The 27,276-nt window shown below is 40.8% G+C and overlaps 1 protein-coding gene across 5 annotated transcripts in view; it reads left to right on the top strand.

The window, feature by feature from the left end:
• KDM3A (lysine demethylase 3A) overlaps positions 1 to 27,276 on the top strand; it is a 50,671-nt gene that overhangs the window by 20,534 nt on the left and 2,861 nt on the right. For 3 of the 5 annotated variants that reach the window (XM_070573689.1, XM_070573690.1, XM_070573691.1), the window contains exons 9-23: positions 643 to 806; positions 2,398 to 2,915; positions 6,547 to 6,751; positions 9,753 to 9,967; positions 12,996 to 13,148; positions 13,284 to 13,379; positions 13,748 to 13,875; positions 15,578 to 15,773; positions 17,321 to 17,493; positions 17,876 to 18,112; positions 19,427 to 19,598; positions 22,030 to 22,117; positions 22,820 to 22,950; positions 26,667 to 26,786; positions 26,866 to 27,005. In XM_070573689.1, coding sequence (XP_070429790.1) covers positions 643 to 806; positions 2,398 to 2,915; positions 6,547 to 6,751; positions 9,753 to 9,967; positions 12,996 to 13,148; positions 13,284 to 13,379; positions 13,748 to 13,875; positions 15,578 to 15,773; positions 17,321 to 17,493; positions 17,876 to 18,112; positions 19,427 to 19,598; positions 22,030 to 22,117; positions 22,820 to 22,950; positions 26,667 to 26,786; positions 26,866 to 27,005 — 2,736 coding nt within the window. The remainder of the gene's footprint in view (positions 1 to 642; positions 807 to 2,397; positions 2,916 to 6,546; positions 6,752 to 9,752; positions 9,968 to 12,995; positions 13,149 to 13,283; positions 13,380 to 13,747; positions 13,876 to 15,577; positions 15,774 to 17,320; positions 17,494 to 17,875; positions 18,113 to 19,426; positions 19,599 to 22,029; positions 22,118 to 22,819; positions 22,951 to 26,666; positions 26,787 to 26,865; positions 27,006 to 27,276) is intronic. The other 2 variants (XM_070573693.1, XM_070573694.1) reach the window with 1 other exon arrangement.

The raw sequence follows: 27,276 nt of genomic DNA, 5'->3' as shown, positions 1-27,276 counted from the left end.
AGATGGAACTACATATAAAGGGAAGGGGATGGGTGTCCCAACTTTGTCCCACAGCCCTGACTTGAGATTTTTTGCAGCTTGGGATGACCTTTGTGACTTGATGAGCCACATAAGAGCAAGAACCATGTCCTCAACCTTTATTGCATTGTAAAGGCTTATTTTGGTACCCAGTAGGCACCACTGCCTACAAGAGTCCTATGTGGTCTAGTCTCCTGCCAGTCTATGCAGTAAGTGCGTGGTGGGCACTAAAGTAGTGTTAAACTGAATGCATGTGAAACTGCCACCATTTGAAGATTGTCAGTTAAAAGCTCACTTCTGTGCATTGCCTTATTAAAGTAATTGCCAAATGGCTGTATTTTCCTTACATAATGATTCAGAGGTCTGTAAAAGATCAGCTTGTGATCTTTTGTAGGAAGACTCAAGTTTTGTGAAAAGCTGGAGTGATTTCCTTAACAGCCTTCAGATATAAGTCCTTAATTTTGTGATTTCTCACTTGTTCTACTGTCCTATTCTTTTTATTTGGTGATGGTATTATGCTTGTTTAGTACTAAACCAAGCAAATAAACTTGAATCTTGCTAGCACTTTGTAATTCCCCAACTAGGGATTTTCTTTTTAATATCTGTTGGTTTGGTATCTTTTAGGCCTCTCCCAGTATGTGTCCTGTACAGTCTGTTCCCACACCTGTTTTTAAGGAGATACTGCTTGGCTGTACTGCAGCAACTCCACCTAGTAAGGACCCAAGACAGCAGAGTACTCCCCAAGCTGCCAACTCTCCACCTAACCTTGGAGCAAAAATTCCTCAAGGGTGAGTAGTTATTTGTTACAGATATTTAATCATAAGAAGGAGGAAAATTATTTTAGCTCGGGTTCTTCCTGTCTGAGCTTACATTGCTCAGGTGGCAAGATTTACCTACATTTAGTGTTTCATAGAGGGAGTATTTGTATAGCTGAAATTTGGCATAATGACCTACCGTTCATTGTAGCTTATGTTGTCCAGGGAGGTTTTTCATTAGAGTTTCCAAATTGGTCAGGTGCCTTCAGAGGTGAAAAGTGTGGCAGGCATGCAGAACAACATAGAAAATGTTACAGAAATGAAGGGGATGTGAGCAAAGAGCAGCTTCCTTGACTTGTTATAGTGAGGATAGTTGATAGAAATTACTGCAGACAGTTGTAGAATAGATGTCTGCTTTCAAGGAAAAAGGAACAGATTGGTTGTTTGTGGAAGACTGAGGTCAATGGGAGCGTGGAGAAGAGGGAGACATGGTTACCGTGAGTGGTTCTCATCAACCCAGACCCCAAGTACAGGTGAGAATGGTGGCAGCAGAGAAAATACTGTTAGAGAAATGAAGCAATAGCTGTAGGAAGTATAGTTATTAATTTATAGGTGAAGAAAGTGTATAAGAAATGTAAAGTTTAACCAGAGGTTTAAAGTAGCTACAAGATTAACAGAGAGAGAAGTTTTAAGGGAAGGCTCTATTTTAGGAGAGGTGGTGGCTTGTGCAGGCAGTTGATGAAGACTTAAGATATGACTCAGAGAGACTGGTGTAGAAAGGTAGGTTTGGGACCGCCGGAAGAAGGTGGGAGAGTAGTTAGGCATGTTGATTCCCTGGGAGTTAGAAAGTGGGCTGCCTGGGATAGAGCTCGGAGGGTGGTCACATAGCAGTCAAATGGAAGGAGGAGCAGTCTTCAGAGCAGAAAGAGGGAACAGTAAGACGTTCAGTGGTACGCAAGCAAAGATGTTTAATATGAATGCTTAAATGACGTTTTTCTCAAGGATGAAATCTTTTGTTAGAGGCAGGCGAAAAAAAGGTTTAACAGGACAAAAGGACTTTGTGTTTTGCTGGGGAAAGAACTTTTAGGATGAATTTCAGAGAAACAAAAGTTCTTTATGGATACTCCTATTAAGGTAGGAGATGAGGGGAATACCAGATCATTCTGTGAACAAGCAAGTAACCAATTGGCTCTTCCGTTTGCTTTGGATCCTGATCGTTGATCAGACAAGAATGAAAATCCAGTGTTAGGGCTGGTTACACGTTCATAGCAGCAAGACAGGGTTTTGTGCTGCTGGTGGTTTTGGTTCCACATGATACTCAGTTTGAGGGAAAGCTGAGGCTCTGTGTGCTGTAAGTAGAACTAACTTGAAGTGGTTAAGGATTTATGAGAACATGCAGATAGGATTAGGGCTGTATTTTTCTGAGTGTTTAAAATATTTTTGCAGAGCCATTGACTGATTACTTTTAACTTGGCTCACAGAAAACTATCCTAAATTCTCTAGTATAAGCGGTTTTCTTTTCTCTTTCATACTGGTTGCCTTAGGGAACCAAACAATTGGCTTTTGGAAGCTAGGGGAGAGAGAAAAGAGGCCTAAGTGCTAGTTTTCCGTATTATCTTTTCAGATGTCATAAACAGAGTTTACCAGAAGAGCTTTCTTCCTGTCTAAATACAAAGCCTGAAATACTGAGAACAAAACCAGATGTCTGCAAAGTAGGGTTGCTCTCTTCAAAGTCCTCTCAGATTGGAACTGGAGACTTGAAAACTCTGAGTGAACCAAAAGGTAGCTATACTCAGCTGAAGACCACCACTGATGAGGAAAACAGATTGGAATCTGTTCCTCAACCATCGACTGGCCTTCCTAAGGAGTGCTTACCTACAAAGGCTTCTTCTACAGCAGAACTGGAAATTGCCAATACTCCAGAACTGCAGAAGCACCTAGAACATGCACCTTCCACCTCTGATGTCCTTTCAAATAAGCCGGAAGAGAAAGCAGATGTCAACAGTGATAATCCTAATAGTTGTGTGGGAAAAAAGGGAGAACCTTCAACTTTAGGTTGCCGGTCACAGAATGTAAAGGAATCTTCAGTAAAAGTAGAAAATGAAAGTTGTTGTACACGAAGCAACAATAAAATCCAGAATGGTGAGTGTTTCTACATATCTTTGTTGTAGAAGGTAAGAGATGGTAGTGAGTTCACATGTATCTCCTTCTTACCTTATGAGAAAATAATATGAAAATGACTGTAGAAAAAGTTCATACAAGCAGAAAATTTCAAAGAAGGAAGTAAAATCCTGAAATCTTCTCAGAAATGATCACTGTTAATATTTTGGTGGACCTGGTTCCATGTATACAGACATACAGATAAAGTGGAGTACACAAATGGATTCATACCAACAACTTTACCCTGTGAGTTAGTGTAGGTTTCTATCAGCATTTTAAAGGCTGTAAGGATTGCATCATGTGCATTTACCATTTGACTTAATTGGTTCCTATTAGATGGGTAATTAGATGGTTTCCAATTTTTGGTTGTAAGAAAATAATTTTGAAACAAAATCTAAAGTAATCAGATGATTACTTTATCTTTCGCCTGTCACTGATCTTTCTGTAACATCCAGGTAGGAGTGGAAGAGGTGATTCATAGTTCATGCTCATGCAGGTGGTTTAGATCTGAAATTTTTTTAAAAGATAGAGAATTACATCACTACCTCTAGAAAAGGGACTTTTGGTTAAAGATTTTATTTTATTTATTTATTTATTTATTTATTTTTTAAAGATTTTATTTTTTCCTTTTTCTCCCCAAAGCCCCCCAGTACGTAGTTGTACATTCTTCGTTGTGGGTCCTTCTAGTTGTGGTATGTGGGACGCTGCCTCAGCGTGGTTTGATGAGCAGTGCCATGTCCACGCCCAGGATTCGAACCAACGAAACACTGGGCCGCCTTCAGTGGAGCACGCGAACTTAACCACTCAGCCACGGGGCCAGCCCTGGTTAAAGATTTTGAAGACAAGGCTGAAACACCAGGCAGGATCTCTTCGCTTAAGGGGAGGTCCTTCTACACCCACAATTTAAAACTAAATACTCTTCTTATGGAGAAAATGGTACACTGTATTTCATACTCCTCATATTAAGTTAGAGGATGCATTCCAATGATGGTAGTTATCAGAAGCTCTCTTAGTAGAATTAGTAGAACTAAATGGCTTCAATATGTCAGAAGGTGCAGAGCTATTACAATTTAAAAATACCTTTGATAGGGGCCGGCCCGGTGGCGCAGTGGTTAAGTGCGCATGTTGCGCTTCTCGGCAGCCTGGGGTTTGCCAGTTTGGATCCCGGGTGCGGACATGGCACCACTTGGCACGCCATGCTGTGGTCGGCATACCACATATAAAGTAGAGGAAGATGGGCATGGATGTTAGCTCAGGGCCAGTCTTCCTCAGCAAAAAGAGGAGGACTGGCAGTAGTCAGCTCAGGGCTAATCTTCCTCAAAAAAAAAAAAAAAAAAAAAAAACCCTTGATAATTGTCACCTGTGTGGGAAAATTAGTGTGGTTTTTGTTAACTTTAAAAAATCTTAATAAAAACACTATTCATTTGGATATGTAAGAAAGAAATATGTCTATACTCTAGCTTTTGCTGCAGACCTCTGAAAGTAGAGGGCCAGATGAGTGGATTTGACTGTGGGTCTTTTTCATACAGAGTTGGAGGAATACAAAAAGAACTTTCTTTGCCTAGTGATACCTCTACCCCAGCTTCTTCGTTCTTGAGGCTTAGGTTGATACAGCTATTACTTTGCACAAAATGAATGGCATAAGATTATACTGTTTCTTGGGAGTTATGTAACTCCCAAAAGAAAGTGAATACTCATAACTGTATCCCTGTTCTATTTCTTTAACCTTTTGAGTCATCAGCCCTCACATTCGGCTAGTTTTGAGGCAAATTATTTTCATATTCTATGAAGAAACAGTAAAAATTCTACATTGGTAAGCACATTATACATACATAAGTGAGTTAGGAGTCCAGCTTTGTCTCTTTTTAATATAGTGTGCAAGTATGCCCCATGTAAAGTGATTTTAAGAGAAATGGAAAACCTAGTCACATCCTGGTGCATGCTGTCTGCTGGGACTTTGGGCTGAGAAGTGAGAGTGATAGAAGCCTACCAGGATCTCTGCTGCCTCCCTTACTGTTGCTTGTGGGTATGGATAGACTCACTGGAGACTGTCCCTCTCCATCGCGCCCTTGCTCTGCTTAGGGGCTAGGAAACAAGCAAGCTGGAGTTGAACGGCCTTTTTCTGTTAGATGGATGTGTGGCTCCTCAGAAGCTGGCATTGCTCTTTTCCTTTGGCTCTGCTCTGAAGTGAGAGAATCATTGAGGGGATCAACTATTGCTCTCCTTACTAAAGAGCTGGGTTTAGATAACTGAACTTGCTTATTTCTAGATATTCTGTCTTTTAAGCCAGGACAGAGCAGATGAGATAATCTTTGGGCTCTTTGCCAAGGGTCTGTGAAAACCTGGTCCAACTCTAAGGGTGACATCTTTTCAGTATCTGAGTAGTTAAAATTCCATCCTCAAACTACTAATCTCTTTATTTTCTCTCCTGTCTTACTTTACTTTCTCTTTTCACTACAACTGAGTAAGAATGTTTAAGGGATCTAGACCTGACAGCATCCAGTTAGCATTTTACAGTGTGTGCTAGTCCTGCTTTAGAAGAGAGGTAAGATTAGATCACCTCTAAGGTAATTATTAAAGATGCTTCTGTTATTTAAAGCCTTCTTTGGTTTGGGATCTTTCTTCCAGTTTCCTCCAAGACTACTAGTCTCTCCCACCCATCTCTCAACTGGTTCCCCAGAAGCTGCTTTCGGGGTTGGTTGGTTTGTGTAAGAATCTACTTCCCTCCTCTCAGCTGCCCTGGATCCTGAGAAAAGGTCTTTTCTGTTGGTTTTATATGAAATGTTCCTTAAGGCTCTTGACTTAGAGGTGGATTGCTTTCTGTGTTATTTGGGCTGACACAGTGATTGTTTTTTCCTGTTATATTTCTACTTTTCTCTTTTTCTTTAGAAACTGTATTAACATTTCCTCTCCAGTTCTCCTGCCCATTACAAGTTAAAACTTAAAATATACATTTACCTAGAATTATAATCCTGTCTTTAGCCAGTGCTCTTAATCCTGAATGGAACATAGGTGTGAAGGAGATTGAAGACATGTCAAGGGTCGAGTGACATCTCTTGGAAGCTTTTAGAAGATAGCTCTTATTTTATAGACCCAGGGGCCTGTGCAGGAAAGCTGTTTAGTTTTTATTATATTTAGAATGGTTAGCTTTTGCAGAGAACACACCTTAAACCAGTCTTTTTTGAGTGTGAAAACTGACAGAATTGACTTCCACGCAGTCTTAGTTTGTTGAGGTGAGCCTGTCTCTGCATTGCTCATGTTGCAGTGAGTTTGAGATAAGTTATCTGGTTGGGAAAAGTCTTCCTAAAATAGTTGTCTCATCTGAATACAAGTATATACTAACTTGGATTATGAGTCTGGTTGTTGAATTTGGGGTTTTAAGGTGCCACATGGATTCACCAAATAGGAATTATTTTATAAAGAGAGTAAAACTTTTCTAATTGTTCTGATAGTTGTCTTCTGGTAAGCCATTTTAGAAATTACAGTTGAACCAGTAATTGAGAAGAGGAGTTCTCCCTTTGGGAAAACTGGTCGTTTGAGTAGAATTCAGAAACATATTGACGTGATTTTTAAAAATTTAAGGTTCCATTTCTTTAATCTTTTGTCTTCCTAGCCCCATCCCGGAAGTCGGTTTTGACAGACCCAGCCAAACTCAAGAAGCTGCAGCAGAGTGGCGAGGCCTTTGTGCAGGACGACTCCTGCGTGAACATTATTGCACAGCTGCCCAAGTGCCGGGAGTGTCGCTTGGACAGCCTCCGCAAGGATAAGGAGCAACAGAAAGACTCGCCTGTGTTTTGTCGCTTCTTTCACTTTAGGAGGTGAGGCATTTTGGGAAAAGCCCACATAATCTGGGCCCTATAGCATACTTTTTTCCCCCTCCTCTTCTATCAATAGTAAATCTAGAACTGAGAAAAGTAGAGATTGTATTTTTAATCTGTGGGTTTGGGAATCTAGATCTTACTGCATATTATTTCCTTCTTGTTCTCCCTTTCAATTTTGTGTTGAAGCAAAGAAGCTTAAAAATAGAAACTTCTATTTCTAACATTATAGAAAAGTGTTGAAGGTTCTGAAAAACCACTACAGATAGCTACTGTTAACTTTTCAGTGCATTTTAGTGTTTATATGGTCATAAAATATATTCAAGCTTACCTACTTGGTGTATTGTAGATAGTGTTTTGAATCTTATTTTCCCAGTACATAGTAGGAACCACTTGATCATGTTAACTTTTTTCTGCAAATACTTTTGAGTAACTGTAAGAACCCATAGTAACATTGTTTGATAATAACACTGTTTGATAATTCACTTAACCAATTCCCTTGTTGGTGTTAAGATTATTTTGTATTTTTTGCCACTGAAAAGGTAGAGATGATCATCTCCGTGTCCATATCTCTGATTATTTACTTTGGAAGGATTACTGAAAGTGGCATTTCTGGGTCAGAAGGTGTGTGTATTTTAAAGCTTTGATACATGTGTTTTGCCAAATTCTTTGCAAGGAGGTCGTACCGCGTCCATGCGCGCTGTCAAGGTTTGAGCAGTCCTCTCTGTGTACTTTTGCCAGCAAGAAGAGGCGTATCTTTTAAACAAATCTTCTCCAATCTTATAGGCATAGACTTTTATTTTTATATCATATTTTTTTAGAGACAAATTAATTTTCTTTAAATTCTTCTATCCTGAGCGAAGAAAGGCAGCCTTATCTTGTTTTTTTGATGTATAAATGAGCAGTGTTATTTTGGGTATAGATGAACTTTAGTTATGATTTGCTGTCTCAGAAATCTAGATCCTTTCAGGTTCACCTAGTTCTAATCATAAACAGAACTGATGACTTTAATTTTTTCCTATTTTCCTCCTCCCCTTTAGTTTTATCAAGATTAAATATTGCTGATAAACTGAATTAAATGCACAGGTATTTTAGATAATTAATTATATCTGTGCTGGTAACTTTCAGATTTAGGCTTATTTAATAAATTAGAGTTTTTTAGAGAGTAGTTTGACTCATTCATCCTGAGTAAATTGCAAAAGCATCATGCTAAAGTGTGTGTAGCATTTAGAGTTGTGATAACTGCCAACGTGTTAATCTACACATATATTCATAATACATTCTGAATAATGCCTGGCCCGGAGTAAGTTCTCAGTAAGTGTTAGCTCTATTCTACTTCCTCTCTGGAGAATTTTTTTTACACAAATAAGTATGTAGGATGCATATGCATTTGTGGGTACTTAACATATATTTTGAAGAAAGCGCAATATGGCTATGCTTTGTATAGATTTATGTATTTCTGTTATAGACTTGATTTCATGTTATACGGCTCTTCTTGTTAAAGGTGTAACTGGATTGGATAAGAGATTGTCTGGTTTTTGTTTAAGTTGCAGAGGCATTTTAGGGAGGGGCTAATTCATTTTTTCTTTCTTTTGAATATTATTAGATTTTTTTTTTAAACCACTATTTTGTAACCATCTAGGCGTCATTGGTTTTATGACTCTGTTTTCTTATTTTTGACCTCTTTGAAGGGGAAAGTGATGTCGCTTAATGTTGCATAGTAGAAGGTAGTATAGTAGAAACTAGAATAAGCTCACTTCTTTGGTAAAAAAGAATATCATAATTTAAAAAACAAAGCCTTTTTTTCCCTAATGTTTAGAGTGAAGATCGAGGCTGTCCTTAGCTTCCTCATCAAGTTTGTTTCTCATTAAAATCTCCTGCAGGTAAAATAGGAGTTGGGGGCGTGGAGTCCCAGTGGTAAAGTTCAGTTGCCAGGTCCTGTTTACCATCTTCTCTCCCTTTGAATGGCATTCAAGTTCATTTTTTAGTATTTTATGACTCTCTCTAATTTGAGCTATCAATTAAAAACTTACATCTCTCCTTTGGACTGCTTGAAGTAAAGCTGCATTTGTTATGCAGCTCTCAGTATCTTTCCAGTTCATTCTCCACTCTTCTGGACTAATGCTTTTTCTAAAATACAACTTTGCTTGTGGCTCATGGACTCAAAGAGTTTTGGTAGCTGCCCAGTGACTAGCAAAGAAATCAAGGTCCCTGCATTTTTCTTGGCTTTTGTATGAAATATTGTTTCCTTGACGTGCCTTCTCTTACTTAATGGCTGCCTTTTCATTCAAGGCCAAGCTTAATTGCTATCTCTACCGTGAAATCTTCCTATTAGTCCTGCAAACTTCATAGCCACCACTTCCTCCTCTGCCTCCTGTGAGATTTAGTCATTGTTCCGATACCTGCTATGTTCTACTTCACTGTGTGTTTTACTCCATCTTCTTAGGTACTGAGGCCCATCTTAACACTACCTTTCATTCCAGAAGCTTGCACAGTAATTTGCAGTTAGGATTCATCTAGATGAGTGCTGAATACCTCATAGATTTATGTGGTCATAGCTTCAGTGACTGTCCAGGGTTAGCCTTCCCTTGCTGAGCATTGTACTTGAAGCAGTAGTTGTATTCATATCTGATCAGATTATTTATGACCTTCTGTTTGTTATCATTGTGCTTCTGTGGTGACTTGTGATTGTCGTTACTATTAAGTCCCAAGTCCCAGCAGTTTCAACAGCTGTCGCTGGAGGCAGAATGATTAGATCTTGGTTCGGATGCAAAGCACATATCTTCCCCCTCCACCCCTGACCTGGGCTTGTCTTTCGGGGGAAAACTTGGAAGTTTTTTTTTTATCTTTCTACTGACATTGCCACATAACAATTTGCTCTAATTAATCATGGAGATTATAGAAAACTGGGAAGGAATTTGTTGATTTAAATAGTAACTGCAAGACGTAAGTTAATTTTTTTGGTGTGCGTAACACAATTTTTTTTCTCCACTTCCTTTAGGTTACAATTCAACAAACATGGTGTGTTGAGGGTAGAAGGCTTCTTAACACCAAACAAGTATGACAGTGAAGCAATTGGCTTATGGTTGCCTTTAACCAAAAATGTTGTGGGGACTGACTTGGACACAGCAAAATATATCCTGGCCAACATCGGAGACCACTTCTGTCAAATGGTGATTTCTGAAAAGGAAGCTATGTCAACTATTGAGCCACACAGTAAGAGCATCTCTTAGGGGGTAGGATTTTTGAGTCCAACTTGATTTTTGTTCCTAAATGATACCTAAGTCCTAATTGTATGGGTTTCATTTTCACCTAGAAGTTTAGATGACTTTGGTATAGTGAGGTTGCATTTTTCCTTTTGTAACAGATTCTGCCTGTTTCATCAGAGTCAGTCACCTATCTATGGGCTTTATTTTGGGACAGTTACCAAGGGAGTGAAATTCCTTTTTTGTTAAGAAAGGTAAAGATGAGATGGTGCTGGAATTTGCACAGCCTTACCAGCAGTATGGGCTCAACAAAAGGGGATGAAGCCTCAGCTTGGTTTATGTTAAGACAAAGATTCTTAATCAGGAATACATTTCAAACAAAATAAGAATGTACAGGCTCTGCTCTAGACCTAGTGAATCAGAATCTGGGGGGCTGAGTCTCAGGCATAAGAATGGGAACAAGCTCAGATGAAAATGATTCTGATAGAGTCAAGGCTTTAAGGGACTACTTGGAGGTTCTACCTGGGTATATGCCAGTGTCCTCCACTCTCACACTGATCTGGCAGCCTGGTAAACCACAAGGATCACTGTGGGTGATACAGTAGAGCCAGACCTCCTTCATGACATCTCAAGGTCTGATGTCTGGGAGGGCACTGCACACCTCTTTTGGTCCACAGGCCTCTGTAGAAGTGAGATATCCAGCTGGAAGCACCAAGGGGCATCTGTCTTTTAAATCTCACATTTTCTTCCATTATTTTATCTTTCCCAAATGGTCGCAAGTTAAAAATGAAGGCTTTCCATTTCTCTGGTGGGTATCTTTTCAGACTTTGCATAACCAAATAACGTTTCAATACAAGTATCTGTACGTACCAGTCTTAAGAATTTTGGTTGTAGGTACCAGAAACTAACTGAAACTAACTTAAGCACAAAAATACTGTTTTGGGTAGGTATAGATAGTATTACATCTGAGTCCAAGCATTGGGAACTGGGGCATTCCTACTAGCAGGAATTCGGAGCTAGGTAGGGATTGGGGTTATGAGCTCCATGGGCAGCCAAAGTCATACTGAAGAGAAGAGCAGCTTTAGAATTTTAGAATCACTCTGTTCTGTTGGGGTAGTAGAGACTCTGAGAAGTCGAGAATCTTATGGAAGTTGTTTTTCCTGTAATCTTCTATTTAGGACAAAGGATACTGGTTTTCCATTTTCAGAAGAGCTACAAAGTCTCTTTATTATACACATTTAAGTAAAAGTAGTAGATTTAAAGAAAAATTTTAAGTAATGGGTCTAGAGGTGGTATATAAATGATTGGCATGTAGAAACACTTCTTTGGAGTATATTGGCGGCTTCTCTCCTGAATCAGCAGGGCTATTTTAAGCATCTGATGTTTTTTCTTTGCTCAAGGTGTCAGCTGAAAAGTGTATTTTTTTTAATATGGAAAAAGGCACAGGTAGTTGTCTTTTAAGAGCGTAATTAAGAAACTCTGAAGATTTGAATGTGATTAACCTTTCCTCCTTGCCTTTTTGATTATCCTGTTCCTCTTTATTTCCTCTGTGACAAGCTGGTCAGTTGGAGAGAGGAACTCACTGTGAGTGATATTGAAAGATGCCACCACAAGGTGTTCCCAGAAGGGTTACCCTCTGATCCAGAGATTAGGAAGCAGGTCTCAACCTTTATACATTTATTCTCTCTTGTCAATGATAAATAGTCATAAATGGGTGGCTAAGAGATCTAAGAATACTCTCCAATGAAGGAGTCTAATCCAAGTGACTGAGGTAAAGCTCCCAAAATCTCATCTGTAAAATGCCTAAAGCCCTGTGTGTTGTGCACTGAGCTGTTACATTATAATGAAATGGCAGAAGTTCACTCTGCAAATGGATTAATTTGGTGCAGACTGAAGTTGGTCATTTGTGTTGTGGTTAGTCTCAAGAAAGAATGAATTAACCACAGACAGGATTAGGAAAAAGATGTTCTCCGTAGAGCAAGAATGTGGCAGTATTACCCAGTCTTGTTCAGGAGAGAGAGAGAGACAGACAGAAAACAGTTGTCTGATCGGCAGACACTTGGCTTTTCTGTGACCCAGCAAACTGTCCTTCCTTGGCTCATACTCCTTGAGGCTTTCTGATACCTGATTTGGCACTCTACACCATGGGGGGCAGGTGCCATATCCCGCCCAGTCCTGGAGGCCCTTCCCTCCAGTTATCAGGGCTTGGCCACTGTAACAGAAAATGCTGCTTTGTAGAATCCTGGATTGTGCCTAAATCTGCTGGATATTTGGTTAGTGTGAGTCAGTCCTGGGTGCCTACATCACTCTTGGCACTAACAAAATCAAGTTTCTGACTCTGGGCCATGAAGGAACCCACTTTGAACTGTTTGCCCCCACTAAGTTAATGTGCTACTCCCTCCAGGTTCCCTCAGTGCTCTGGAGTTTTTAGTGGGTAGTCAGTGGATTCAGGACACATGTGAATAACCTGACACTCTACACTGAATGTTGGGTTTATGTAGCTGAGTCAATTTTCTTTTCTTTTGGAGAAAGCATGGTCCTGGCTGCCTTCAGATTCTCAATAAGGGCTTTCCAAAAGGTAAAGAACCACTGCTGTGTGATACCTGTCTCTGAACTCCAGCTCATGTAACCACTGCTGCTTTTTTCATTGATTGATTCAGCAGTGCTTACTGTGCACCAGCAGTATGCAGAGGTCCTTGGGGGACGTGGCATAGCCAAGCAGGGGTTCTGCTTGTATAGTGTTTAGTCTCCTAGAAGGAGGCAGAACTGCACCTGGCTATATCATACTATACTGCACTATAGTGTGAAGAGACTTAAGTGAGTCTTAAGTATAAGCACAAGTTGATGGGAGTGCTGAGGGAATCCAGGAGAGCTTCATGGGGTGTTGGGGGGATTTTCTGAAATGGGCTCTGAAGACCGAACAGAGTTAATGGGAACTCCAGTCAGAGGGAGAAATGACATCGACTCCCCTCCCCCTTCATGTTTTATTTCAGAAGCCCTCTCCTCCCCAAGACTAAGTGACTTATTCATTTTTGTAGGACAGGTTGCTTGGAAGCGAGCTGTCAAAGGTGTTCGAGAAATGTGTGATGTGTGTGATACCACCATTTTCAACCTGCACTGGGTGTGTCCTCGGTGTGGGTTTGGAGTGTGTGTGGATTGCTACCGGATGAAGAGGAAAAACTGCCAACAGGGTGAGAACTGACTTGATTCCTCCAGCCCCCTTACACACTTAAATTCAGCCTTTCGTTGATTTGTGGTTGATGGATTTCTGAAGCATTTGGGGCCTGAGAACATAAAGAACAGTTAGTACAAATCCATTGTTGCAGGTGCTGCCTACAAGACTTTCTCCTGGATAAGATGTGTGAAGAGTCAGATACATGAACCAGAGAACCTAATGCCTACACAGATCATTCCTGGAAAAGGTATTTCACCTGGTGTCATGATTTCTTTTCTCCTTGTTTTGGTTAGCTCATAGGGGCTGGTAGTTTGATTTTACTTTGTATAATATAATTACTTGCTAACTTTATTTTAGTATGTACCATAAATTGTCCAGAAATGTATTAAATAATTCCCTCTAAACTTTTTGATTATGGTCTTATAAATATTTTTGTAGAAGGAAAGAAAATGGTGCATTAGGAGGAAGGCATACTTAGGATGAGAAGGAGGGAGTGTAAGCACCATGCTGCTAAAACAAGTGGTCCTGCTGGAAATACCAGCTTCTGCTTTGTAATGTTGAGACTGAAAGTACCTAATGTCCTTGTTCAGATGTTTGCCTCTGCCCTCTTTTTAGCCCTCTATGATGTTGGCGACATTGTTCATTCTGTAAGAGCAAAATGGGGAATAAAGGCAAATTGTCCCTGTTCAAACAAGCAGTTCAAACTCTTTTCAAAGCCAGCCTCAAAGGAAGACATAAAACAGGTATTACTGTTTATGCTACATTCACTATCCTTATGACTCTTGTCTATCTGTTTTCAAATAACCCAAGGATTTCTGTAGTATATTTGAAAAGAACGTGGGGATAACTGTCCGTGGAAAGAGAGGATTCATACATTTCATGTGACACTTCATAGACCCATTCTCACTTTTCACATCACTTATATGGACTTCATCTGTAGCCTTTTTTAGTTGGTTTTTAATTTTGGTTCTTGAAAAAGCAAAAACCTCTTTTGTTCTAGTTTTTACCAGATAAGTTGCTATCAAATTTGTATGTGTTTTTAGAGACTCCTCATGTTTTGCAGAATTAAAATTATTCAGATAAGCTTTAAAGTTTTTAAAGTTACTAAATATATTTTACCCATAGTTATATGAAGAGTTAAGGAAATAACATTGAAATAAGCCTTCATGTACCCATCACTCAACATAAAAAATGTACATTTCCTTAGTGCTCATGTGCCTCTTCCTGATGGCATCCCCTTCATCTTCACTATCACATCTACTGCCACTGCTCCCGCCCCCACCCCCGGTCTCCCTTCCTCTCCTTCCCCCCAGTAATCACTATCCCACATTGTGTTTGATAGTCAGAAATTCTTTTATGTCTTCATAAAGCTATGGTGGCAAAGGCAGCATGGGTAGAGGAGTAGTGATCTTGGGAGTCAGAACTGAATTTGAATTCATTCTCTGCCATTTTTTAGTTGCATAACTTTGGCTTAAATCAACTGATTTCTGTGTACTCCAGCTTCCTCATCAGTAATAGAGGATGTAATAAATAATACTCATAATTGGGAATCACAGAATTACGTTCCATGTAAAGGGAGGGCTGAGACCACAACAGGAATGTGACTATTCTTTTTCCTTCTTATATATGTATGAACTCACCAGCTGAGTCATCAAGGCAGTTTTTAAATAACAGAAAAATAAGTGGTGTGCTCTCTATATTTTTTTCCTTGAGGAAGATTGGCCTTGAGCTAACATCTGAGCCAGTTTTCCTTTATTTTGTATGTGGCTCATCATGACAACATGGCTGCTGATGAGTGGTATAGGTCCGCACCTGGGAGTTGAACCTGGGCTGCCGAATTGGAGTGCCTTGAACTTAACTGCTAGGTCACTGGGCCAGCCCCAGTTTTTTTTTTTTTCAGTTTGTGTTTGAGTCCTTTTAAGAGCTGGTCATCACCTTTTAAAGCCCACTATGCTGTATTAAATCAAAAGAGCATTTTCTTTTCTCTGCATTGCCTTTCCTTCTGAAATCACAGCTGTACCTTTCCTACCCTGCCTTGTTTATTTATTCATTCAGTAACCATGTGGTGAGTGCCTGTTTGCAATACAGGGGAAATAGACACAGACTGGTCATTTTAAAGCAACCTGGTAGGTGGAGTGATAGGGATATATGTGAGCATGAGATAGGTGAGAAAGTGTAGAGGAGGGAGTATCTTGCTGTATTTAAATTCTTAACACAGCTTATGTCTTTGCTAGTAATACTGAGAAGCTAAAAACTTAAAATCTCTCCTACCTTCTAGTTCTGCTCTTAGTGCAAGATTACTGTAGCTGTGGCGATGTCCAGGGCTATTAGGTGGTTTGGTTTTGGGTATTTCTTTCTTATTGGGGAGCTCTTAGGAGAGAAGGTAAGAAAAGGAAAATGTAATCTTTCAGGTTGTGTAAAATTCTCCTTTTATACTCAACACAGACTTCCTTAGCTGGAGAAAAACCGACTCTTGGTGCTGTGCTCCAGCAGGCTCCCTTGGTGTTGGAACCAGTGGCTGTGGCTGGGGAAGCTGCCTCCAAGCCGGCCGGCAGCATGAAGCCCACCTGCCCAGCCAGCACGTCTCCTTTAAACTGGCTGGCAGACCTGACCAGCGGGAATGTCAACAAGGAAAACAAGGGTGAGTGTTTCCTGCTCTCCTATGGCTCCCTGAGGACTTTAGTCCATTCCCAGAGGGACCTGGCAACTTCAGTGCTGTGAGAACAGAGTGGTTAGAAGTCGTGTGAAATGGAAAGTCGTTCCTTGTAGTCACCTGAGACCTGACACGTGCAGTGTTTTCAAAATGCAGCACCGGCAAGGAGAGCTTTTGCTGATGATCGAGCACCAGGAAGGGTTGAGATTGTGTCTGGCAAGTATGGAGTGGGCTGAGATTTGTTTGTTTTAATAAGTAATTTTTTGCCTTGCTATCCTACCCTGTATATAGTTCCTATTTTGTCTAAATTGTAATGTTCTGGTTTTGGTTGTATTTTTCCCATCTGTGCTGTTATCTCAGGATGCTTGATGATAGTATAAAGAACATGGGCTTTGGAATCAGGTGATTCTGCTTTCTATGTTATAAGAAAGAACACTTGCAGGTCAGTTTCTTACATGCAAAGATCTGAAACAAAATTTCAGTTAATAGAATTCAACAGTATAAGTAAAGGAATTATACAGCATGACCAAGCAGGGCTTCAGAAATGCAGGTGTATTTTAGCATTTAAAAAATAGGAGAAAAATCATGTGCTGGGACACAGAAAAGTAGTAAAATTCAATACCTATTCATGATTAAAGAAGAAAACTTCTTAGATTAGTAACAGAAGGGAAACCTGATGTGTTTCTACAATAAAACTGACAGCAAACATCATAAGTAATGATTGAATTTTTGTAACTCTCTGGATATTTTTTAGCAGTTTCCCTTTGTGTTCAGGAATGAGATTAAGGATACTTATTATCACTGTTTTATTAAACATTGTACCTCAAGTCCTGTTTTTTGCAGTAAGGCAAACAAACAAAAGATGTTAGGATTGGAAAGAGAGAGAAAGCTGTTGATATTTGTAGACAATCTAATTATTCATATAGAAAATCTAAAAGAATCTGTGTTAGGGGCCGGCCTGGTGGCACGGTGGTTAAGTTCGCATGTTCCGATTCTTGGCGGCCTGGGGTTTGCCGGTTCGGATCCCGGGTGCGGACATGGCACCACTTGGCACGCCATGCTATGGTAGGCATCCCACATATAAAGTAGAGGAAGATGGGCACGGATGTTAGCTCAGGGCCAGTCTTCCTCAGCAAAAAGAGGAGGATTGGCAGCAGTTAGCTCAGGGCTAATCTTCCTCAAAAAATAAATAAAAATACAAGAATCTATATTGAATGAACATCTGTCAAGGTTGCTGGTTACAATGTTAATTTACAAAAATCAGTTGTATTTTGTGTGCCAGGAAGAAACAAATAGAAATGGAAGTTTAAAAAAATAACCATTTACCATAGTATTGCCTTGGATATTGGATATTTATTGTTTTAATACCAGTTGGAAATCCTTGTCTAAGTCAGTGTTTATCCTCTCAAGTTTTTTGGTTCCAGTAAATGAAAACCAAGTTCCAAAGTATTTCTGTTAATAGAAGACCAGTAAGGGATTTGCCTTTCAGTATGCTTTTCCATGTGGATGTTTTTGTTTCTGATTTTTTTTTTTAGAAAAACAACCAACGATGCCAATTTTAAAGAATGAAATTAAATGTCTTCCACCCCTCCCCCCTTTGAGCAAGTCTAGCACAGTCCTCCACACCTTTAACAGCACAATTTTGACACCTGTAAGCAACAACAATTCTGGTTTTCTCCGAAATCTCTTGAATTCCTCTACAGGAAAGGTATGCCTTTGTTTTGTTGTCTGTACTCTGCCTTGTAGATGAATAGTCAGAACAAGAAGAGACTAGAGAAATTGAAACAGAAAGTAGAAAGAAGGCTATGAATCCTGTGCTTTCCTTCATGGGTACAGAAGGCCGTGTCGTTGGCAGGTGGGCTTCTCAGGGTTACTGGGCTGGGCCATTTCCTCCTGTTACACTTGGTCCTGTACCCATTTCCTATGAGTTGTGATGTCAAGTGGAGGAAGAGGACTTACCTCTTTGTCTGAGGGTCCTGGCTTGGAGTCTTCTCTGGATATGTAGTGTGTACTCATCCTCCCATTTAGGAGTGGGTTTTTTGATGTTAGGGAATGACATATTTAAGACTTCTGTTCTTTCTCAAATTCAGACAGAAAATGGACTCAAGAATACACCAAAAATCCTTGATGACATCTTTGCCTCCTTGGTGCAAAATAAGACCTCCTCTGATTTATCTAAGAGGCCTCAAGGACTGACGATCAAGCCCAGCATTCTGGGCTTTGACACTCCTCACTATTGGCTGTGTGATAATCGCTTGCTGTGCCTGCAAGATCCCAACAATAAGAGCAACTGGAATGTGTTTAGGGAGTGCTGGAAACAAGGACAAGTAAGAGAGGCCTCTGCTCCCCAACCCAGCTTACATCCCCCTTCTCAGTCCCTTTGGCAGACTTCTGACGACTCGCTTCACCTTTCTTCCTCCCTCAGTTATGAGTGGTGTATACTTCATCTCCTGTGTTTGCACTTTATTGTGGATATTAGGGCAGAGTGTGGCTGTGAGTCTTATTTTTTACAGCAGACATTCCTGAGCTGTCTTTCCCATTGAGATTTTGATTGCTTCCAACCACTCATTGGATTTTTGATGAGAGCATTCTGGGCTCAGTGATTCTTGCATGATAAACCTCAACAGGAGAAGTGGAAGTATGACTAATGTGGTATGGCTGATGTGGTTTGAGGAATTAGAAAAAATATGATAAAAATCATGTGTCCTTCTTCCATGGGTTAAAAGACCTTGTGCTGAAGGCAGTTTTAGGTGAGCCAGAGCCATGTGGTGTCCTCCTAGAATCGGTGTGTGGTTTCCTTGGGGGCCTGCTTTAAAGGGCAGTGTTGATTGATCTTAAGTTCTGGTTGATAGTTTAGGAGATGCATGACTTTTTAGACCTGCTCCTCTGCCTTCTTGTTTTGGTTGTTTTGTTTTCTGGATCTTTGGCTTCTCTTCTGAGCCAGGTGGAGTTCTCACTAAAGGAACACTTTGCTTTTGGACAAGGCCAGGACTGGGGAATTGCCCAATAGAAAAATGTATATATTTAACAACAAAAAAAGAAAATTCTGAAAAATTTTTTTTTCAGCCCTGTGTATGAACTAATAGGGTTTGCTTGTGATGACAATGACAGACTGAATGCAGTCCACCAGCAGGTTTTGTTTGGATTACATAATGTTTTTAGAAAAACTCGTTGCCAATATTTTAGTCAGGCTGTTTCACATAAAGATAAGGGTTGTCTTGGATAACCAAAGACTTGGCACCTCAGGTCCATATTCCTGCATGGCAACCACAGGCTGGAGGCCAGTGTCACTGCCTTCTTTGGACAGGACACTTGCACCGCCTCTGTCTCTTCTGCACGTTCTGGGCCTGGCCCTGAACCTTGGTGTTGGGGTTCTGTGAATAATGGGATCTGAGTCAGGAGGTGTGAACCTTGCTCCTAGAAGCTTACTAATGTAGTTTGAGAGCACGGGGCGTGTGTAGCAGATGAGTAGTAAAGACAAGAAATGCTGTGGGAGCTCAGAGGACTAAGCTGTCACTTTGGCATCTGAGACCAAGGCCAGCCACAGAGACACAAACCAGCAGCTGTTTGAAGAGGGGCTGCCATGGTATGGGGGCAGAGCTGGGGGAGTTCAAACTAAAGCCTTCGTTCTCTTCTTCTAGCCAGTGATGGTGTCGGGAGTGCATCATAAATTGAACACTGAACTTTGGAAACCCGAATCCTTCAGGAAAGAATTTGGAAATCAGGAAGTTGACTTAGTTAATTGTAGAACCAATGAAATCATCACAGGAGCCACAGTAGGAGACTTCTGGGATGGATTTGAAGATGTTCCGAGTATGTATTAAAGACTTGCCAAGGGGTTGAGGATGTGGAAGGAGGGGACACGGGAATGGCAGGAGCTTGAGGCCCCTTCAGTGGCAACAACAGCATTTTCCATTATCTTAGAGTTTAAAGTTAGTGTCTTATCTCCTCCTCCCCTTTCTTTTTACAAAGTTTATGCTTTTGAACGGAGGCAGATTCACTCTGTAGTTCCTTAGAGAGGTGAGGTTTTGGTCATCTGTTTTTCAGGTGGTGCCACGTCCGTCTTGTGACAGAAGTGCTGTGCTTCCACTTTGCACAGGGGGACGGGGGCAAAAAGCCAGGGTTTGTGACTCAAGGCTAGTGGTTTTATGTTATGTGTCACCTTCATATATCCTTTTTATTATTTTTTTAAATTTTAATTATTGTTTAACAAGGTAAGTAGACTGGAAGTTGCCAGGGAATCTGAATTCATTTAACACAAGGTGTCCTAGTCACTGCCTACTTCCTCTGGGCGAGGGGGGATTGTGGCAATAGAAGGCATGTGTGTCTGGTGCTGGGGTTTGGCCCTTTCTGTGGATAAACTGTTTCCAAGAATAGCAAGTCCATGCTGGGCCCTGGGAACTCAAATCCACACAGACACCTGTCATCATGCCCCCATCCCCACTGGAGGGTTTGGCCAGTTCATTCTTTAGACTCTCAGTAGTTCAAGTTTGCTCATTCATCGCTCTCATTCTTCTTAGACATACTTTCAGCTTTTATCTCCTGCTTGCTTGTTCCCTGTTACCCACATTTACAGGTTATGGTCCATAATTTCAACAAACTTTATGACAAAGTTATAACTAACTCTTATATAATGCGTAATGGAGTTTTCAACATAAGATGTTTTCCTAGGGATCAACATCTGTCAAATGAAGAAGGAGGAAGCAGGACTGGGCGGGAAAAGAGTCAGCTGCAGTGCAGACTCAGCAAAGCCTCAGCCAGTGTGGCAGGGAGTTGTGGAGCAAGTATTGCCCCTCATTGTCTCAGATTGGGCTGAAGTGGGACATGTCAGGGCCTTTATCCCCTACCTCCCGCAGTCTCTAGATACTGGTGCCCCGGGCAGGGCATCACCTGGCAGGGCAGCTCTCTGCACTGTGTCTTAGCAGCAAGCCCTTTGAAGGGCATCTGGCGGCACAGCTACCACAGTCTGCTTTCCAGTTAGGCCTGGGTTCAAATCCTGACTCTTGGTGTGTACTTGCTATGTACATGAGCTTGGTGGTTTAAGCTACCAACCGTCTGTATGGTTTAAGGCAACCCAGAGTCAACTGCAGCTTGCCTTTTCCATACTGACGATTCTGCTGCACACCCGCCCCGCAGCACGCCACCCCCAGTGCAGTGCTGCTGCTCCTCTGGACATACACTGTATCCTGTATTCTCCTGTCTTTGGTGCCTCCTGGAGTGTGCACCTATTTCACCTAGGTTATGGGACAGTAGTTGGTTGGTTATGAAACATACAAATCTTCCTCAAAAGTGTGAGGTCTGAAGTCAAACCTGGGTTCCAGTTCCATTTCTATCACTTAATAGCTGGATGACCTTGGGCATCTGTCAGTTTCCTCATTCAAAAATGGGAACATTAAATAGTGCCTAATCTCACTGGTATATTGGGTTTAGTTGTAAGGATTAAATGCTTAAAACACTTAGCAGAGAGTGGAACACAGCAAGAAATGAAATAATAGTTATTGCTGTTGATAATAATTATCAACATATCTTTTTCAATTAGAGCTCCTTCGTTCTTGGTTCATTGGCATTACCTGCAATGGGGTAGTAGTTCTATTACAAGAAAACAGTTTTGATTAAACCCTATATATATCTTCCAGAAGGTGGAGGTGGGGGAGAGTGTCGTATTAGAGCTGGCTGTCCCTAAAGAGAACATCAGGTAGTTTGTCTCTCTGAGCAAAACAGTCATTTCTATTTCATGGTGGCCTCAGAAAGCTGGGTTTCCTAAACATCTGTGGCCTTTGATTGTTAAAGTGTGTTGCTGTTTGTTAGTTGGGAGCTGCTCACTTCTTCCAGAATGCTGTGTAGGAGGAGGAGGCTGGATCTGAGAGGACAGTTGTCAAAACACCACCTATGTGTAATGGGGGAAAGCGAGTGGCTGAAATCTCAAAAAACAAGCACCAGTTTAATAAGCATCTAGAAAAGACAGGGCCCTAATACAAATTAGTTGGGGATGTTTATTTTGCTACCACTTGCTGACTCCTTGGTGTGAATGGGTTTGTTGGCACTGTGGAAATAAAATGGTGGGCAGTTAGCAGGAGGGGAATATTAAAAATAGTGTTTGTTTACTAAACATCTCAGGTTATGAAGATTTTGCAGAGATAAATATATTTGCGTTGTTAAGGCATAAAGTGTTAATTTTCCATTTACTTTGGTCTGTTTCTGAGTTATAAATAGTAACATTTCAGTAATTCTCGTTACCTTTCAGACCGCTTGAAAAATGAAAAAGAAGCAATGGTGTTGAAACTTAAGGACTGGCCACCAGGGGAAGATTTTAGAGACATGATGCCTTCCAGGTATGGGGAGGGGGAGAAATGATTCTGTCCTTGACTTGGTAGGATAAATTCTTTCTGAGGTGGCAAGAAAATAGTTTTCAGGGAAATATGAAAGTTCCCATAGTTTTACTGGTGCTGATTTTTCATTTCTAGTCTAGAGCTTTTTGCAATGTCTATTTTTAAATGAGATGAAGAAGTTACTGACTTTTAGAGCTGGCTGACTGATGAAAGCTCCACACGTTTCCACTGTAGTCTTCTGCCGCAGAAGAGGCCGGCTCAGACATACAAACACAGGCTTGCGGGCAGTAGTGGGATCAGACATGTCAGGGTTCCGTGTAACATAGTAATGTCATTGCGTTGGACAATAAGACAGCTGAATTGGTAGATCCATTTTCCTAATTTGAGCTTGAACCTTAAAAGGGATCCTTAGAACTAATGAATAATGTATCCCTGAGTGTCACTTCTTATCAGGAATTTATTGCTCAAAATTTTTGTCTGATATATTCCAGATCATTTGACACATATGTGTGCTGTAGGAGAGAAAGATGTCCTTGTTCATAGCTACTATAATTCTAATCTTAAATATTGCTAATGATAGTTATCTCCATCTTCACAAGCACAGATATTTTTGTTTGTTCCTTTCGGTGTAGAAGGAACAAAACAAATCACACGATGGATAGAAAGGCAAGCTTACTTTGCAAATTTTCGGTTCTCTTGTCCTAGGTTTGATGATCTGATGGCCAACATTCCACTGCCCGAGTACACAAGGAGAGATGGCAAACTGAACTTGGCCTCTAGGCTGCCAAACTACTTTGTTAGGCCAGATCTGGGTCCCAAGATGTATAACGCTTATGGTAAGGAAGAAATGGCTAACTTGAAAAGATTATAATGGAAATCAAGTCAAAATGTTTGGAACGTTTATTTTTGGGGAGGGAGAAATGAAAAATATCCATAATCCTAATAGTTAACACAGCAATAGGCTTTGTTTTCTGCACGTTTCCTTTCATTCCTTGGCCACGTGTGTGTGTGTTTCCTTTTCATAGTTGCAGTTGTAGGACATATGCAATTTTTAATTTCTTCTGTGCTTAATATTATATTGTAAAATCTTCATGTGTTGCTTAATTTTTAGCATGACAATTTTTAATGGTTGCATGGTACATCATTGAATGAATGTAATTTTATTAATCATTGTAATGTTGCTGAACATTTAGATCAATCTGCTACATTCCAGCTGTTTTAACATCTGCCACACGTAAATTCCATGTTCTATGTTGGTGGGTAGTAGTTAGTTACTTAAGTTAGTCTTGAAAGCAGCCTTTGAACTGGATTTTTATTGTTTGAACATGACTCAGTAAACTGCAATAAGGAGGATTGCTCGGGATAGAGATTGTTTTCTACAGTTACCAGAGTCATCTTTCATCATCATCACTGTGACATTGACCAGTTTTATGCGGGGTCTTGATTAAGTCTCAATTACAGTTTGCCATGTTGAAGGAATTGTTCATCAATTGATTGTTGAGTGAAGTTTCAGTTGTTCGGATCATTCAGTGAATTCGATGTAGTCTTTTATACTGTATTTGGCCCCCATTTTTCCAGTCCTTTTAGAAATTACTTCTTTGGTTTTATTTCTTCCTCCCATAGTTACTCCCAACTCCAATATCTCAGACCTGAGGGTGGCAACCCTCCTGAAGAAAGGACAGAGTCTTTTGGTGTCTTTGCTGTGTTCTCCAGAGATGGTTAGGGGAGGGGAGGAGCAACAGCATGGACCTCACCCCACAGTTGTTCTGTTATGGTGGAGTCAGCCCAGGGAACCACCTGGAGGGGAGTGGGGTCAGGCAGCATTCTGAGAGTGGGGTTCATGTTGGGAAGCTCCCACAGTCTAGATGCCCAAAATAGTTCCACCAGCGTGGGATGAGAAATGGTCTGTGGGAGAGAGGACATGGCAGGCAGAAGTCCCCTTGCCTGTTCCCTTTGCTTTTCAGGTCTCAGTTTAGAGCCCTGCATATGCTGTGGGTCTGTAGCATGTTCTCTAGCTGAGTTCTCCCTTCCCAGCAGCTGGATGGTCAAGATCTCAGGGCATACTCTGTTCACAGTGGCAATTTACAATGAACTTATATAAATGAAAACATTTTTCCACTAAAGTAAATGGTGTAATGTTGCATAGTGATTATCCGTGCTTTATAGAAATCAGGAAGCTTTATAGAGTAGAAGTGGTTATCTGAGAAGTTTTCCACAATAAATTGTCTGCTTGCTTTAAATAGCTTGGCAGCAGACCTTTTCCCCTTAGACTCCAGTAGATAGATGGCAGTGTTACTCTATAAAAGCTTTTCTTATGACACAATTTTTCCTATCCAGCCTAAGCATTTGGGCTGAAAATAATGAAAATGAGTTCATTTTCAAACAACTTATACCTTAACATAAACATCATTGAAGAACAGTCATCTTTGAACGGTTGGATGATTGCGCTGTGACTCCTCAGTCAGACAAGTAGAGTGAAAGGCTCTTTGGAGTGCTCGTGTAGTCAACCCTTCTCCAGCTCCAGCACCATTACTAGTTTTACAAGTGGGGACCGGGACTTCAGAACAATACAAGAGACATTGACCTGCTCAGGCTCCCAAGGGGCAGCTAGTGGCAGATCCGGGACTAGGCCTTGGGTCTCCTGATTTCTGGGTTAGAGCCAATCTCCTTTACTCTTCCCCCACCCCCAGTGCTCTGTCACCCAGCAGCCCCTACTGAGTCAGTTCTTTTCATGAAAGTCCATGGTGATCTGTTTCAGGATTTTCTGTTTTCTGGGAATCCTTTCCCTGGGACCATTATGTTTTTACAATGCTGGTTTCATGTGAAGTCAGGCTCCCTCAGTTTAGAGGTTGGTTTTATCAGTGTGCAGTCACTTGTAGCTGGGATTGGATGGACTTTGGGCTGATGGCTGGGTAGGTGTCATTTCCTTTTTCATTTTGCATAATTCTTTTTTTAACTCACTTGGCTCTGGCCAGAGCAGCAGGGAGCCTCTGATGAGGCTGAGACCCTGTTCACCTTCCCTCATTCTTCTCCCACCTCCAGCCCCTTCCTTCTGCTCTCACTGTTAACATCATCCTAAAGGTTGTGTTTACCATTCCCTTACATTTATAATTTCACCATATATTCTTGTATTCCTGCTGAATATTCTTTCAGTTTTTAATCTGTTTTTGAGTATTATATAAATAAAGTCAGACTTTTGGATATTCATCCATATTGTCATATATAACTTCATTTGTTTTCCTTCTATCATATTAATTGCTTTTTTCCTTCTTGAATTTTACTTTTTTTGTCATAGAAATATTTTCCAAATGCACTCACAACTTGAGAATCTAGTACAGTGCCTCCCCACATACTCATCACCTAGTTATAACAGCTATCAGTGTTTTGCCATAATTGTTTCGTTATCCCTTCCATTTATGTGTTTTGTTTTGTTTTGTTTTTTACCATTTTAAAGCAAATCCCATATATCCTGTGGTTTCCTGCCCTAATACTTAATGCTTCACCTACTCCTCGAGCTGATATTTCAGCAAACTGGTAAGAAAGGAAACTACAACAGGGCTCTAGGGCCACGGTCCCTGGTTGAAATTATGGGGCGCCCTCTGCTGTGTATAGCTGCTCCTAAAACCGCAGGCCCTGGCAAGAGAGAAGGAAGTTCCTTCGCCTCCTCCAAACAAGAGTGGCTCTTTCAGGGCCTGGTGGGTTAGAGAATGGCCTCTGCTTTCCCACCACAAGCCACGCTTCCATCTGCTGCCCATTCAAGAAGCAAAGTCCTTGTGTTGGGATGGGCCATCCAAGGTGACCATAGGGCTCAGCGAGCCTTAGGGCTACTGCTGAGTAGGGTGGGCCTTCTAGGAGTCAGAGATTAGAGTCTCAGACTATGAGCAGACCTCGTGCTCTGGCTCACTCCTTTTTTTTCACAGTTGAGGGAACCAAGGAATGTGTTGGGCAGTCTTCCCTCTTATACTGAGTATATAGCCATCTGAGGTCCGAGCCTTATGTGTATGTGAGGAGAATTTCTATTAGACTCCATGTCATGATTGGACCCTGGGCTTTGTGTCTTGCCCCAGAGTCCTCCTAGGCTGTGACAACAAAAGCTTGAGCTCATCTAGTTGGGCATATGTCCTTTTGGCAAATCCCAGCTTCAGGAGTCTGCTTTACCATTCTTGAGTCCTGCTTTCGAGTTTTTGGCTTTTGAGTATTTCTTTTTTTTCTTGCAAGCTCATTGACTCATTAAAGAAGTTTTTTTTCAATGATTTCATCCAGGATTTTTAGTTGTTTCTTAGTAGGAAGGGTCTGTCAGGGACCTACTTTGCCTAAACAGAAGTCCTAGTATTAGGAGTTGGTTTTTTATTTTTATAATTATTTAATAAGAGAGTATTTTCGTTCAAAGTTGGAAGAATAAAATAAATTTAATATTAAATATTATCCTCGTACTTGTACATCATTAGAGAGGCAGCTTTTAAAATTCTGTGACTAAGCATTTCCCAGGGAGTAGAAAAGACACTAGTAGCCTTTGTTGTCTTAGTAAATTTAGGACGTATTCCATTTGCAGGATTAATTACTCCAGAAGATCGGAAATATGGAACAACAAATCTTCACTTAGATGTATCTGATGCAGCTAACGTCATGGTCTATGTGGGAATTCCCAAAGGACAGAGTGATCAAGAAGAAGGTAAGGTGCTGAGCATGAAAGGGGGGCTACCTCTCTGAGCTGGAGACTATGGTCTGACATTTGCTATCTCTCACTGTAGAAGTCCTTAAGACCATCCAAGACGGAGATTCTGATGAACTCACAATAAAGCGATTTATTGAAGGAAGGGAGAAGCCAGGAGCCCTCTGGCACATATACGCTGCTAAGGACACGGAGAAGATACGAGAATTCCTTAAAAAGGTGTGCTTCTTACCCTATGGAATGTAAAGAGAGGCATGAAGAATAGCAATATTATAAATTACTACATGTCAAGAACTGACTTGGTTACTGGCAAGTAATGACAACCTCAAAAGTTAAATCTGTGCATGTCAGATTGCTTAGGCTGAAGCTGGTTGCTAAGGAACAAAGCTTTCTAAAATGATTAGGCTCACACCTCTGAAAAGAGGAGGCCTTGTCATTTTTCTTATGTCTGTGTTTTATATTTTAGTACATTTGGAGATTTTTGAGCTCT

Source organism: Equus przewalskii, chromosome 14 (genome assembly GCF_037783145.1).
Source record: "Equus przewalskii isolate Varuska chromosome 14, EquPr2, whole genome shotgun sequence".
Classification (NCBI taxonomy): domain Eukaryota; kingdom Metazoa; phylum Chordata; class Mammalia; order Perissodactyla; family Equidae; genus Equus; species Equus przewalskii.
This window is presented reverse-complemented; position numbering and strand designations above follow the sequence as displayed.